At 48.6% G+C, this 14,595-nt stretch overlaps 1 protein-coding gene across 1 annotated transcript in view; it reads left to right on the top strand.

Moving 5' to 3' along the window:
- The window catches only part of COL5A1 (collagen type V alpha 1 chain), a 195,452-nt gene that overhangs the window by 161,793 nt on the left and 19,064 nt on the right, over window positions 1-14,595 (top strand). Inside the window, exons 45-59 of the mRNA XM_007954294.1 lie at window positions 3,399-3,452; window positions 3,552-3,659; window positions 4,678-4,731; window positions 4,833-4,940; window positions 6,180-6,233; window positions 7,209-7,316; window positions 7,918-7,971; window positions 8,297-8,350; window positions 9,489-9,542; window positions 10,156-10,209; window positions 11,294-11,401; window positions 11,527-11,580; window positions 11,675-11,728; window positions 13,331-13,438; window positions 14,314-14,367. Of these exons, the coding sequence (XP_007952485.1) occupies window positions 3,399-3,452; window positions 3,552-3,659; window positions 4,678-4,731; window positions 4,833-4,940; window positions 6,180-6,233; window positions 7,209-7,316; window positions 7,918-7,971; window positions 8,297-8,350; window positions 9,489-9,542; window positions 10,156-10,209; window positions 11,294-11,401; window positions 11,527-11,580; window positions 11,675-11,728; window positions 13,331-13,438; window positions 14,314-14,367 (1,080 nt within the window). The remainder of the gene's footprint in view (window positions 1-3,398; window positions 3,453-3,551; window positions 3,660-4,677; window positions 4,732-4,832; window positions 4,941-6,179; window positions 6,234-7,208; window positions 7,317-7,917; window positions 7,972-8,296; window positions 8,351-9,488; window positions 9,543-10,155; window positions 10,210-11,293; window positions 11,402-11,526; window positions 11,581-11,674; window positions 11,729-13,330; window positions 13,439-14,313; window positions 14,368-14,595) is intronic.

The raw sequence follows: 14,595 nt of genomic DNA, 5'->3' as shown, positions 1-14,595 counted from the left end.
ATGACTGTGGATTTTGGAGGTGACCACTGCAGAGGTCATGTGAGTGGTGTGACATGTGGCCTTCACGATGATTGCTGAGACATAGCTGATTGAATTTCCTGTCCTGTAAAAATCTCCTATATGTGTATATATGTACATGATATATGCCTATGTCTATTTATGTATATGTGTGTATGTGCATATGTGTCTGTATATGTACATATGTATATGTGTATATATGGTGTGTATGTATGTGATGTGTACGTGTGTATGTATGTATTGTGCATGTGTGTATTTATAAGTATATGTGTCTGCAAATATATGTATGTCTATGTATGTGTATATATGCATGTATACATATATATGTATGTTATGCGTATGTGTGTATAATTGTGTGTGTGTGTGTATATGTATATGTGTATAAGTATAAAGGAGCCCTGGTGATACAGTGGTTAGAGCACATGGCTGTTAACTAAAAGGTTGGCAGTGTGAACCCACCAATCGCTCTACGGGAGAAAGATGAGGCAGTCTGCTTCCATAAGGATTATAGCCTTGGAAATTATATGGGGCAGTTTTACTCTGTCCTATAGAATCACTGAGTCAGAATTGACTCGATGGAGGGTATAAATATATATGTGTATGTACGTACATGTGTATATAAGTATATGCTTATGGGCATACATATATGCATGTATATATGTGTGTATGTGTATATATAGATATGTACATATATGTGTATGGGAGTGAACCTCTTGGTGTATGTCTATGCATGTATATATATATCTATATGTGTGTGTATGCATGTGGACATGTGGACATATGTATGGGAGTGAACCTCTTGATGTGTGTATATATATATATATATATATATATATCCATGTATATCTATTTTTATCCAATGGAATATAGAAATTATAAAACAATATTATTAATATCACACACAAGTAAAATTTTGCTGAAGGTAATTCAGAAACCATTGCAGCATTATGTTGATGGAAAACTTCCAGAAATTTAAGCTGGATTCAGAAGAGGATGTAGAATGCAGTTATCATTGCTGATGTCAGATGTATCTTGGCTGAAAATAAAGAATTCCAGAAAGATGTTTACCTATGTTTTATTGACTATGCAAAGGCATTCAGCTTTATTGATCATAATAAATCATGAATAACATTGCAGAGAATGAGAAATCCAGAATATATAATTGTGCTCACGAGGAACCTGTGTATAGATCAAGAGACAGTTATTCAAACAGAACAAAGGGATGCTGTGTGGTTTTAAATCAGGAAAGATGTGCATCAGGGTTGTATCCTTTCACCATATTTATTCAATCTGTATGCTGAGCAAATAATCCGAGATACTGGACTATATGAAGAAGAATGTGGCATCAGAGTTGGAGGAAGACTCATTAACAACCTTGCTTATTGAAACTGAAGAAAACTTGAAAGCACTTACTAATAAGATTAAAGACTACAGTCTTCAGTATGGGTTATATCTCAACATAAAGAAAACAAAAATTCTTACCACTGGACCGATAAACAACATCATGATAAATGGGGAAAAGACTGAAGTTGTCAAAGATTTCATTTTACTTGGATCTACAATCAACACCCATGGAAGCAGCAGTCAAGAAATCAAATGACATATTGCAGTGGGCAAATCTGCTACAAGGGACCTCTTTAAAGTGTTAACAAAGATGTCACTTTGAAGATTAAGGTGTGCCTAACTCAAGCCATGGTATTTTCAGTCACCTCATATGCATGTGAGACGGAGACAATGAATAAGGGAGACCGAAGAAATGTTGATGCCTTTGAATTGCAGTGTTGGCAAAGAATCCTGAAAATGCCACGGACTGCCAGAAGAACAAACAAATCTGTCCTGGATGAAGTGCTGCTGGAATGCTCCTTAGAAGTGAGAATGGCCAGACTTTGTCTCACCTACTTTGGTCATGTTATCAGAAGGATCCAGTCCCTGGAGAAGGATATCATGCTTGGTAAAGTGGAGGGTCAGCTAAAAAGGGGAAGACCCTCAATGAGATGGATTGACTCAGTGGCTACAATGATGGGCTCAAGCATAGCAAGGTTTCTTAGAATGGCACAAGACTGAGCAGTGTTTCATTCTGTTGTACATAGGGTCAATGTGAATTGGAGCCGACTTGATGACACCTAACAACACCATGTATCTGTGTATGTATGTATGCATATGTATGCATATGTACATATGTATGGGAGTGAACCTCTTGGTGTGTGTGTGTGTGTATACACACACACACATGTATATGTACATATGCATACGTATGCATGGTTATGTATACACCTGTGTATGGGAATGAGTCTCTTGATGTACATATATGCATGTACATGTATATTTATGTGTATATGAGCATATGGAGATATATGTATGTGTGTCTGGGAGTGACCCTCTTTGTGTATGTGTGTGTATGTATATATATGTATTATATGCATGTGTATGTATGTATGGATACATATATGTGTTTGGGAGTGAACCTCTTGTGTATATGTACATGTTTGCCTATCTGTATATGTGTGTTTACATGTATACATACATGTACATGTGTCTAGAAGTGAGCCTGTTGGTGCTGAAATGAGCAGGTGTAAGGAATGAACCAGGGGAGCTCTGGTAGCATACAGCCTAAGGCACTTGACTGCTAACCAGAAGGCTGGCAGTTCAAACCCACCAGCCGCTCCTCGGAAGGAAGGCTGGGCAATCTACTTCTGTAGTAATACTGCCCCGGCAACCCACAGAGGGGTTGCTATGAGTCGGGTCCGACTCAACAGCACACAACAACAACAAGAAGGAATGAACCAGAGGAGCATTTCTGTCCTGAGGGCTCCACGTCCACAGATACACTCACTATCCTTGGTGCTGAGGACAGCAGAATATCCTGACAGACACAGCAGCAGACCCAATGCTCGTGCATTTTTTCTCTCCCTTTTTTTCCTCTTATTCTGTTCTGAAATGCTCACGTGTCCTTTGCACCTGGCTACCAGCTTCCCTTACTGGCTGTGAGCCATCATCTCCCTAGTTACCATGTAGCCCAGCTTTCCTCCAATGTCCTTGTTCTGGGCACTGAGTGCCTGTGTCCCCATGGGACCTGTCACTGGTGGTACTGCCTCTGCTGCTGTGACCTGTCTCCTTAGCCACCGTGTGGCTGAGCCTCCCCAAATGTCTTTATTCCCGGCACTAGGTGACTGTGTTTCCATGGGACCTGTTGCTGGTGGTGCTGCCCTCCACCTCTGATTGGGCCTCTGAGCAAGGCAGTGGCCCTCTGCCCTTGGGTTACTCTCTCCCTACCTCTGATTGCTGAGTGCCACGTGTGGGGATGGGTCCACTGTTCAGGTTCCTCTGCTTGGCCTCAGCTGTGTCTCTGGAAGCAACCATGTGTCTTTGTCTCCCTACAGGGTCCTCCCGGGCCTACAGGTCCTCAAGGCCCCATTGGTCAGCCAGGCCCCTCCGTAAGTATCTGTTGTTAATGACCCTTAGAAAAGCGTGCCTGCAAGCTGGCTTATCACCAATGCCTCGTCCTCATCCTCAACTCAATGGTTTCCCTGCAGGGGGCAGATGGAGAGCCAGGACCTAGGGGCCAGCAGGGCCTTTTCGGGCAGAAAGGTGATGAGGGCCCACGAGGTTTCCCGGGCCCCCCGGGCCCTGTGGGGCTGCAGGTAAGGCCACAGTTTTCAAAGTGGTTGAGGGTTCACTGTGCATGCTCCTGCATCTTTTTGTGTATACCTCCCCCATCCTGTCCTTCAAGGATGGGAAGCCAGATTGGGCTGCAGAGGGCCTTCAGGTGGGGTCCCCATCAAACCAGAAGTCCAAGTCCTGCAGTCCCACACCTGCCCACGGCTGCTTCTCCTAACCCATGACATTAATTCCCATGCTTGTGTAAAATCTGGGAGCTCTGGTGGCATAATGCCTAAAGCACTTGATTACTAACCAGAAGCCTGGCGGTTCAAACCCACCAGCCACTCCTTGGAAGGAAAATTGAGTAATCTACTTCCATGGTAATACTGCCTCAGAAACCCAAGGAGGGGTCGCTATGAGTCAGAGCCAACTCGACGGCAGTTGAGTTTGATTTTTTGTTTTTGAATGTAAAATCTGGAAAACGCTGATCAACTATAAAAAAGAAAACAAGCATGACTTCTAAACATCCCATCTAGAAGTTATGCCTATAAATATTTGGTCCCATTTCCTTTGCAGACCTTCTAACTATGCATATTAACATATGCACATATGTCATTTATTTGGCTTTTGCAAAATCTGAATCATGCTGTAAGCATGGTAAGTTCTGTGCCCAGTGTTTCCCATTTCTTATCACATTATGAGTTCTGTCAAATGTCACTGAGTGGCCTTTCAGTGCCCAGCTTCCTAGCTGTGGCCTAGTTTTCCAGCACACGGTTGCAGTAGAGTTTGTGTAAACACCCCCTCCATCAACTCGGGCATTGTTTTGTGGGACACTTGAGTAAGCACCTTTGTCCAAGAATCTTACATCCTTCTTCAGTGATCTCCTTGGGCTGCATTCTCAGGGTTGTGAAGATGGGATGCCCTCACATTCTTGCTGTGCGCATGGAAACACATTCCAAGCTCTGAGTGTCTGTGTTGTGTTGGCAGAACACACGCGTCTGTGTGTTTGTTAGATGAATGCTAACTTTACGGTCTCGGACCCCTTCCTGTTTCCACTAGGGCTTGCCAGGACCTCCAGGGGAGAAGGGTGAGACAGGAGATGTGGGCCAGATGGTAAGTGTGGAGGGGACATAGGACCCAGCTGTGGCAACTGCTTTACATTTTGGGAAAGCGTTTATATTTCTTCTGTGCTCAATGGCCACTCCCTTTTCTAGGGCCCCCCAGGTCCCCCTGGCCCCCGAGGACCCTCTGGATCTCCAGGTGCTGATGGGCCACAAGGCCCTCCAGGTGGAATCGGAAACCCTGGAGCAGTGGGTGAGAAGGTAACTCCTCTTAACTACTTATAGTGTCAGCTCTGTCTGTGGGAGGAGAACCATGGTGTGAATGTATGTGTACGTGTGTATATGTGTGTATGCATGTGCACACATGTGTGTGTGTATGTGAGGGGGAGCATGTGTGTACCTGGGTGTGAGCTTTGGAGTGTGTACACAGATATACAAGTGTGTTGCTGGGTCATTCCTGTCAGATGCATTTTAAAACTTAGAAATGGAACAGAGATGCTCTGACATGTTGACTCATGACAACCTGTGGCCAAATTTCCAAATGTGCCCCCACCAGGAAAGCCCCTGCTCCTTCTCTAGGACTGAGCTTGCTGGATATATTGGTCTGTCCCTTGCAGTGCCATCATTGCTACTTTACAGTTTCCATTTAGTCAAATTCTTGGCTTCTCAGAGCCCAGGGTCTGGTTATGCAATCTGATGAATTTTAGGTTCTGGACCCTCAAGATGATGAAATGAGCATGACAGATGTGTGCATATGTGTATGTATGCATGTGTGTCCATGTGTGTGGTAGGCATTTTGGTACTGGGATATGACTCCACTTCAGTGCTAACGAATTTTCACTGTTTTAAACACGTGTCTTGGTTACTTTGGATAAAAGGAAGTGAACACATATGTCCCCATTCCCTTGCATTCCCTGGACACTGTTTCCAGAGATTTCTTTCTGACTTCAGACCATTAAATTAAAAGAACTCTGCTGTCACTGCTCATTTTTATGACAAGAAAACTAAAGAGAAGCAGCTGAGACCACAGATTAACACTGTGTTAGCCTCTGCCGTGAAGGGCACCCTCTCTCGGTGGCATCCCCTCCCTCTGCATATGCCCCTTCCTTTCCACCACCCTGTCGCTGCATGTCCCTGACGATGCTGTGCTCGGTTCTCTCTCTTGCTCTGCACAGGCAGTCCCTGCCTGTGAGGCTGCCCACACCGCCTGCCCCAAGCTTCTCATAATTATCCTTCATCTGCACTTGCACAAGGAAGCATCCTCATCACCCTCCCCTGTAATCAAATGCCCTTCCTGTGTTCTCATGTACCTGTGTAAACCACTCTCCATTTTTCATGCACAGACCATGTCTCAGGACCCCTCCTGCACACCCCCCCCATCCGAGAGGCTGTTTAGGACAGCTGCCTCACAAACCCAAGGCCTTTGGAGACATGGTAAATGCTTGAACCTGGAGCAGTGGCTTGTACCACGTCTATAACTGTGTTGTGCTTTCTCCTTAGGGTGAGCCTGGAGAAGCTGGGGAACCTGGTCTTCCAGGAGAAGGGGGCCCCCCGGTGAGTGGGATTTGGGGAGGGGTGGGAAGTTACCAAGCAGGAGAATGGACAGGGTGCTGGGTTGGGAGCGCCAACTCTGCCTCAACTTTCTCATCCATGTAATGGACTCATAACTCCTCTTGTGCAGACCTAACAGGATTACTGTAAAAAAAAGGGAAGGAGAAAGTGTGATGAGGAGAGAGCACAAGCGTGTGTGTGTGTGTCTGTGTGTGTGTGCCTATATGCACATGGACCTTAGGACCAGTGACTGGTAGCTACTCTGTTATCTGGTATTCAGGTCCCTTTCGGGGGTTGTCATAAACATAAGTGGGGATGATGGTCACCCTCATCACCTTCAAGGCCAGATTTTGGCTGGGGCAGCAGCCTGCAGCAAAGACACCCCTTTGCACTGGGCAGCGGAGATCCCTGGGGGCGGTGGCCTTTCTCATCTTCCTGATATGCTGATGACCAGCACTGTTTCCCATCTTTGGCTGCTTGCTGGGGGATGGTGCTAGGGAGGGATGGTTCTTCCTCCCAGAACCAGAGAGTTGGTCAGATGGATACTTGCTACGAGGCTTTCAGGCCTAGGCAGCCTCTGGGTAGAATAAGACTTCTTAGTCTCTAGCCATTCCTTCCACCCAAGAACCACTGGGCTAGGGGGTGATCTGGGCCCTGCAGCCCCCTGTGGTCTGTGCTGCCTGCTCTAATCCAAGTGTTGGTCCCTCCCAACACGAGGCCTGGCTTTAGTGCCTGCAATACCTACTGAGCTCCTGGGCCCAGCATCAAGGGGCAAATGGGGGCAGACCCTCAGGGGTCATAGCTAAGGGCCAAGAGGGGAGTAGAGCGACTATTAGCCCTGGGCCAATGCCCAGCCACAGTTGGCCCTCACTAGTTATTGGTTAGACAGATGATGTGGCATAAACCAGGGTAAGGCACTCCCTCTGGCCACTGTGAGGTCTGCTCTGCACAACGTGGACATTTTGCTTTTCCCTCCAGGGGCCCAAAGGAGAGAGGGGGGAAAAGGGCGAGTCAGGCCCTTCTGGTGCTGCTGGACCCCCCGGACCCAAAGGCCCCCCTGGAGATGACGGACCCAAAGGCAGCCCTGTGAGTAGCTCCATAAGCCCTGCACCCGGGTCAGCCTGAGAAGTCAGGGTGCACCCTGCTTGGGGAAATGTCCATGACTATTACGTGTCTCCAGATCTAGAAGTTACCAAACCAGCTATTGAACCACAATAGCCAGACAAGAAAGGGGAGACTTGGGTTAGAGAAGAAGGCCTTGGAGGGTCCATCCTTGGAGAATGCCTCACCTTTGTGGATGAGGCTGAAAAGTACCATGCGAAGGCCACCATGCTCCCACAGACACCCCCTCCTCTGGCCTAGTTTTGCATAATAAGGGGCTCTGTGCTTTGAAGGTCAGGCTCTGGCCTCAGCCTGGAGCTCCCAGGAGTGGAGGTGTGGGCAGGTACCTGACCCTCCTTTGCCTGTTCCTGGAAGGCTAGAGTTCTGATCCCCATCTTGCCTACCTCCCAGGCTTCCTTGGTGGTGAGATGAGGTCATGTCCAGGAAGGACCTGCCTGTGATGTGGAGTGCACTGCAGGCAATTGTCAGAATACTCTGGGAGCTAGATGATTAGGATGACTGTTGGTGCTGCAACAGGCCTGACAGTGTGTGCTCATGACTTCATGTGCTTCCCTCTCCTTTCTAGGGCCCTGTGGGCTTCCCTGGAGATCCTGGTCCCCCTGGAGAGCCAGGCCCTGCGGTAGGTATCACAAGGACAAGGCTGATTGGTTGATTGCTCCCCCCACAGCCACAGACCTGCCCTGTGTCAGACCCATGTGTGTTTCTTTCTGGTTATTTCTCTTTGATGAATCAAGAGAGCTCCTCTAGGGGCACAGCACCCTCCCTAAAGGCACCCACACTCTGAGAGTTAAACAGGGGTGCATGCATGTCCTGTTCTGAGTACACTGGGTTACAACTCTGGGGGACTTGGGTTAGGGGAAGAGACCAGAGATGTGTCAGGTGTTGGTGCGTGAACTTGGGGCACCATCCAGGTGGCAGGAAGTAACCTGGTCTTGTCTCCACAGGGTCAAGATGGTCCACCTGGGGACAAAGGAGATGATGGTGAACCTGGGCAAACGGTGGGTGCGCCATGATCAGAGCTACCTGGGCATTCTGGCCCACATTCTTGGTGGAGGGTGTCAGCATGTGTCCTAGAATGTCAAAGCTTACTCTGTTGATTTCTGAGAAAAATGCGTGCCTAGTTACTTGATAAGGCTGATTCTTAACCAAATGACAGCATGAGCTCCCTCTGAGGGTCTGTTGGAAGTTGTGGACCCTCTTCTAGAAGAAAAATGCATGTATTGTATATTTACACAAATAACACATACATTATACTGTTTTTTGCAAAATGTGTAACCACTTCACAAATTAGTTTCCTATGTGTGCTATATGCATTATACGCATGTGTGCATTATTTTGGTGGTTGTACTATATGTGGAAATCATACCAGCAGTTCTGCATACAGCCCCAGGGATTTCATAGCCCGCCCCACAGACTTCCTCAGGAGCTTTAAGATTTACCTGTATATCTGCCCAACAGGGCCACATGTCTCTCTTCACAGCTCTTCAGCTTCTACCCTATGAACTGACACCACATCAGACACTGCAGCCCACACTTGACATTGATGTTTCTAACCCCGGCTTCAAGCAGAGAATCCCTCTGCTGTGAAGCAGACCCCTGGACAGGATTCACATTACAGTGACCTCTGTTCTTACAGCTACTCTTGCCCCTACCCCACATTAAACACAGCAAACTGCTGTCTGAAATGATGCACCCAGAGGCCCAAGTCAATGTTACTAATCTTAGATAAGCGGCAATGCAAAGAAAGGGTTAAGGGCACACATTCAGCTCTTGGGTCCTTGGGTCTTTGTTCTGATTCCTTCATTTCTAGCCTGTGGTGGGTGGTATTTCTCCTCCCTGCACCTTGGTTAAAGGGGACTTGGTAGCTCCTGCTGGGGAGGTTGGGGGTAGGGATTAAGCCAGCCATCATGTACCAGGAGCTAAGTGTGGGGTAGTTCCCAGTGCAGTGAGGCCGTGGGCTGATGGAGCAAGAATTCCTGGTGAGACCTTCCCATATGACCTCTGAAGGGAGAGGCCATTCTCGAAGGCCAATGGTAGCTAAAATGAAAAAATGGCGTGCAGACAAGCCTGATCCACTCTGTCTGAGTCTCACAGACCTGAGTCTGAAATATCCGTGTGTTCTTTCTCTAATGCCAGGGATCTCCAGGTCCGACTGGTGAGCCGGGTCCATCAGGGCCTCCAGGAAAAAGGGTAAATATTTCTGCAAGCCTCTCTTCGCCTAGGGGTTTCCTGCATGAAATGTATCCCTCTTTGCCATTCTGCACGTGGACCCCAGATGCTCTCAGCAACACCGATAGGGAAACTGCTGAGTTTGAGTGTGTTTTCTGCTCAGCTTCACACCATGCTGTCAGAGTGGGTGTAAGCATTGTGCCCTGGCTTCTTTCATGCTGGGCCAACTGCAGACGCCATCAGTAACCTGCGTCCTGGGAGGAAAACACCCACTAAGCGGGAGACTCCTTCCTTGTGTCAGACCTTTCTGAGAAGTCAGAACTTGATGCAAAGCTGTCATTTGCATGCTGACAAATCTGGCTGGTTGCTGGGGCTGTGTGAAGTTAGGCTGCCTGACATGGAACCAGGCAAAGGCCCCAGGTTCAGGGTGAGGAGTGCCCCCCAGATTGGCCAAGGGGCCTGATTCTGGAGAGGAGTCAGGAAGGTCCTCACTCTAGCAGCTGAAGCTGTCTCCCACCCTGCCCGGCCACCCTTCTGGACCTTCTGCTTCCAGCCCTGTCTCCTTAGACACTGAGCTCATCGGGCTGCCTCTGCTGGCCAAGCTTGTCACATGTGACTCTCTTATTTGTTCCAGGGTCCCCCTGGGCCTGCAGGCCCCGAAGGCAGACAGGGAGAGAAAGGAGCCAAGGTAATGTGCTTTTAGCCAGGCCTTCTAGAGAGCTGCTACATGGCAGCAGGCAAGTGAGCAGGATAGGGGTCCAAACCTGGTGCACCCACAGGGTGGAGAGTTGCTGGCTAGCCCCAGACGGGGACCTGGCTCCTGTCACAAACCCAGGAAAGGGAACAATCTTCTCCAAAGGAAATTAGCTCTTGAGGGCCTGAGCCCTTGTGGTAGTGATTTTCGATATCACACATCTGTCCACCCTGCATCTGAGGGAGGAGGAGGGTGGGGCTGGAGTCAGAAAAACTGGGTTTAAGTTCTGCTCTGCCACAAATGGGCTAGGTGAACTCCTTCTGGACCTATGACCTGGCTGGGTCTCTGCTTCCTCACACCTGAGGTGGAGAGGAACACAAGGCTATGCTCCTGGGACCAAAGAGGAGAGTGAGTGCTGGACCTGGCACTCAGAGCACCAGAATGATCTCTCAGTGTGGCCTTGGTGGGGCCCACCCATAATGACACTATCTACCTCCTTCCTAGAGATGCTGTGTGATTACGTGATAGTAGAAATCCTACAGCCTCATGTTTGCTCAGGAAAGGGTGGCCGTGACTGCTGGAGTGGCTGTGGCTATCATGTTCACTGTGACTACTCTGTCTGTCATAGGGCTGTGTCTGTTACAGTGGATGGGGTCTCTATGTTAGTTGTGACCACCATGTCCACCATGGTGGCCACAGACACATCTGCCATGGTGATCATAACTAATGTGTCCTCTGTGAGCACTCTATCTGCTATGGTGGTCTGTTATTCATCATGGCTGTGACCCTCATCTCTGTGGTGACTGTCATGCTCACCATAGCAGTCATAACCACCACTGTGACCATCATGTCCACTGTGAGAGACTGAGGTGCCCAGCTGGCTGAGGTACAGAGTGAGATGAGGAATTGGCCGTTAGAGCTTCCTTAATGAGTGTGAAGAATTTGGGGCAGCTCCTGGATTCCTGGGGGAGATCAGGGCTCCCTCAAAGGCACCCTGGAGTTTGGGAATAGTGAGCTAGTGTGATCAGGTGCCCCAAGCCCCTTGATGCCACTCCTTTGTTCTTCTCATGCCCTCTAGGGAGAAGCCGGCTTGGAAGGCCCTCCTGGGAAGACTGGCCCCATCGGCCCCCAGGGGGCACCAGGGAAGCCCGGGCCTGATGGCCTGCGGGGGATCCCTGGGCCTGTGGTGAGTGGGCTATGGCCTAGGAGGGAGCCTGTGGTCAGGGATGGGGGCAGAGGACTGCCGGGAGTGGGACCCAGGCATAGGGATGGGCCATGTGTGGCTCACATGGAAGGTTGATTGTGTTTCAGGGTGAACAAGGTCTCCCAGGATCCCCAGGCCCAGATGGTCCCCCTGGCCCCATGGTGAGTGACATTTCTGTGGTAGTGGTAGGAGAGGGTGGTTTGTCACATGGGACCCCTGGGATGAGGAGTATGACCCCTCTGCCTTCTTCTACAGGGCCCACCTGGACTCCCTGGCCTCAAAGGAGACTCAGGTCCCAAGGGTGAAAAGGTAAGATGGAACTACAGTGCCTATGCGGTCCAAACTGAGACCTTCAACAGCCTTGGTTTCTGGCTGAACCAGATAGTCACCCGTATTTATTATGAGCCTCTGTAGGCTCATGACAGCATCCTTAGAGATGGAAAAACAAGGAAAAAGAATATAGATATTGGTTCTCAGGCACAGTCCCTGCCTCCAAGGGAGCCCTTGAGCAGTTTGGGAGAAGCGTATCCATGTAGGAATAGAAAAAGAACATTCCACATCCCACTAGACACGGAGGTCCTGAGGGCGCTCAGGATCCAAGGAGCAGACACTCTCTCTGGACACAGCCTTCTCAATTACTTCCTAGAGGACATGTGGGGGCACTTTGCAGTGGGGGCAAAACCTTTTTTTTAAAAGTTGGTGGTGATTTTGTCTATTCACACTGATTTACTTATAAATGTAAAATATACTCATAAACCAAACAACAAGTTGTATATAAAAAATGCAATAGAGAACCTTCCTTTTCTACTCCAGTGCTCGTTACCACTACCCACCCCCAGCCTCTTAAGTAATGAAAGTGAGAGAAATCCTTCTAGAACTTTCAATGGGCTCATGTTAAGCAAACATATACATGCATATGTAGCAGATTTTCCTTTTTGTAAAAACATAAAAAATAATTGTTGTATTTATAATATCCTACAATGTTCTTTCCATGCCAGTACACAAATGTAGGTTTTGATTCCTATAACAAAGGACACACACATTTACTATGGGAAAAAATGGAAAATGCATATAAAGGAAAACCATAAACATAAAATTATCACTCAGGAAAAATCACTTTTATCATTGTACTCCAGCTGTGTCTGTCTCCCTACTTGTTCTTTAGGTATAATTTTCAACCAAGTAACAGTCACATCATGCAACTGTATTGTTGCCTGACTGTCTTGTGAGCTTGTCACCCTTTCATGAGTTGCTGACCAGTGACTCATGATGTCCCAGCTCATGGATGTACCACCACTTCTAATTGGCCCTCATGGTGGAACACCAGGTCCCTGGTGGTGCAAACTGTTTGCACTTGACTATTCACCTAAAGGGAGCTCTGGTGGCATAGTCCCTAAGGCATTTGACTACTAACCAGAAGGCTGGCAGTTCAAACCCACGAGCCACACCTCAGAAGAAAGATTGGGCAATCTACTTCCGTAGTGATATCACCTCAGAAACCCAAGGAAGGGTTGCTATGAGTTGGGCCTGACTCAATGGCAGTGAGTTTGGGTTTTTTGGTATTCACCTAAAGGTTGCCCATTCAAACTCACCCAGCATCACCATGGAAGAAAGATCTGGTGATCTGCTTCCAAAAGATTCTGATAAAAACCCCAAAACATTGCTATCAAGTTGATTCTGACTTATAGTGAGCTTATAGGACAGAGTAGAACTGCTCCATAGGGTTTCCAATGCTGTAATCTTTATGGGACCAGATTGTCACATCCCAGAAAATCCTGTGAAGCGGTTCTATCCTGTAACACATGAGGTCACCGTGAGTCAGAGTCAATTTGATGGCAGTGGGTTTAGTTTTCTTGGTGGTTGGACATGAGGTATTGCCCCAATGCTTCTTCCTGCCTTTGTCTTCTTCAGGGTCATCCAGGCTTGATTGGACTCATTGGGCCTCCAGGTGAACAGGGGGAGAAGGGTGACCGAGGCCTCCCTGGCCCACAGGGCTCATCCGGCCCCAAGGGAGAGCAGGTTTGTGAGACAGATCCTCAGTGAATCTACTTGCTGGCTAGTAGCTCCTTTTCGAGATGTGATTCTATGAATTTATGAAATTCTTAAAATGATCAAAATCCCATGGGCTACAAAATAAAGGTAAAGAAGTAGAGCACTTTCTTCTGACATGAAGTTTGGTGCTCTGCCCTTGCTTGTAGCTGAGACCCTCATGGGAAGTTAATGCTGGATGTGGGATCAAAGTGGGAGTCCAGGCTGGGCACTGGGTCAAGCTGAGAGTCAGGGCTGGGCTCAGGGTCAAGGTGGGTGTCAGGGCTGGGCTTGGGGTCAAGAGGGGAGTCAGGGCTGGGCTCGTGTCTAGGTGAGGGCTGCTACAGGGGCCTTTTCTGCAGGCAGGAAGGGTTTCGAATGTATCGGCACTCTGAGCCCCTGGCTTGGTCTGGGCTACATGTGAAGAGGCTGATGGAGAGAGGTTCTGGCAGTGTACTTACGTGGCCACACGTTTAGAAGCTGTGGAGGACTGAGTGGACAGGGCTCCAGGCACTCCTTACCCCTGGAGCCTGCTCTGAGGGAGCGACCAGCACCATGAACAGAGCAGAGAGAAAGGGAACCAGCCACGACAGAGTGGTCAAGGGGGCAGGCAGTGGACATAAGTCAGTTCAGTATTTCAAATTATAATGGTCAATGCAATGTCATGTGTCAGTGTCACCTCCCATGGTCCTATAGATCCTGGAGAGTTCTGGTGCTAGGCTAGCAGCCTCTCAGGAGGCTTCTGGCCCCACAAGGACAGGTGACACCCACCAATGCCCTGAAAGTGGCCAGGGGTACAGAGTGCAGGATTTCTACCTTCCCTTTGTCATGTAACAGTTAACGCTGAGTTTTCTTTGCCTTTCTAGGGTATCACTGGTCCTTCTGGCCCAATTGGCCCCCCGGGACCCCCTGGCTTACCGGTGTGTATCTGGCAGGGGAAGTGATTCCCTTGATTGTTCCTGAGGGAGACAGAGAGCCAGGGAGGCTGAGGGTGGTTGCAGGAGGATAGGTCCTGGTCTCAGTGTGTGGTAAAGAGTCATGGGAGACAGGCAGGGTTGGGCTCCCAGGGTTGATTTGCTCATTAACCCAAAGTTGGGGTTCTGTGTGACGACAGCAAGAATGGAGTTGCGGGGCCCTAGTTTAGGGTG

Source organism: Orycteropus afer, unplaced genomic scaffold (genome assembly GCF_000298275.1).
Source record: "Orycteropus afer afer isolate SDZICR_OR568_19922 unplaced genomic scaffold, OryAfe1.0 scaffold00456, whole genome shotgun sequence".
In the NCBI taxonomy this organism is placed as follows: Eukaryota; Metazoa; Chordata; class Mammalia; order Tubulidentata; family Orycteropodidae; genus Orycteropus; species Orycteropus afer.
This window is presented reverse-complemented; position numbering and strand designations above follow the sequence as displayed.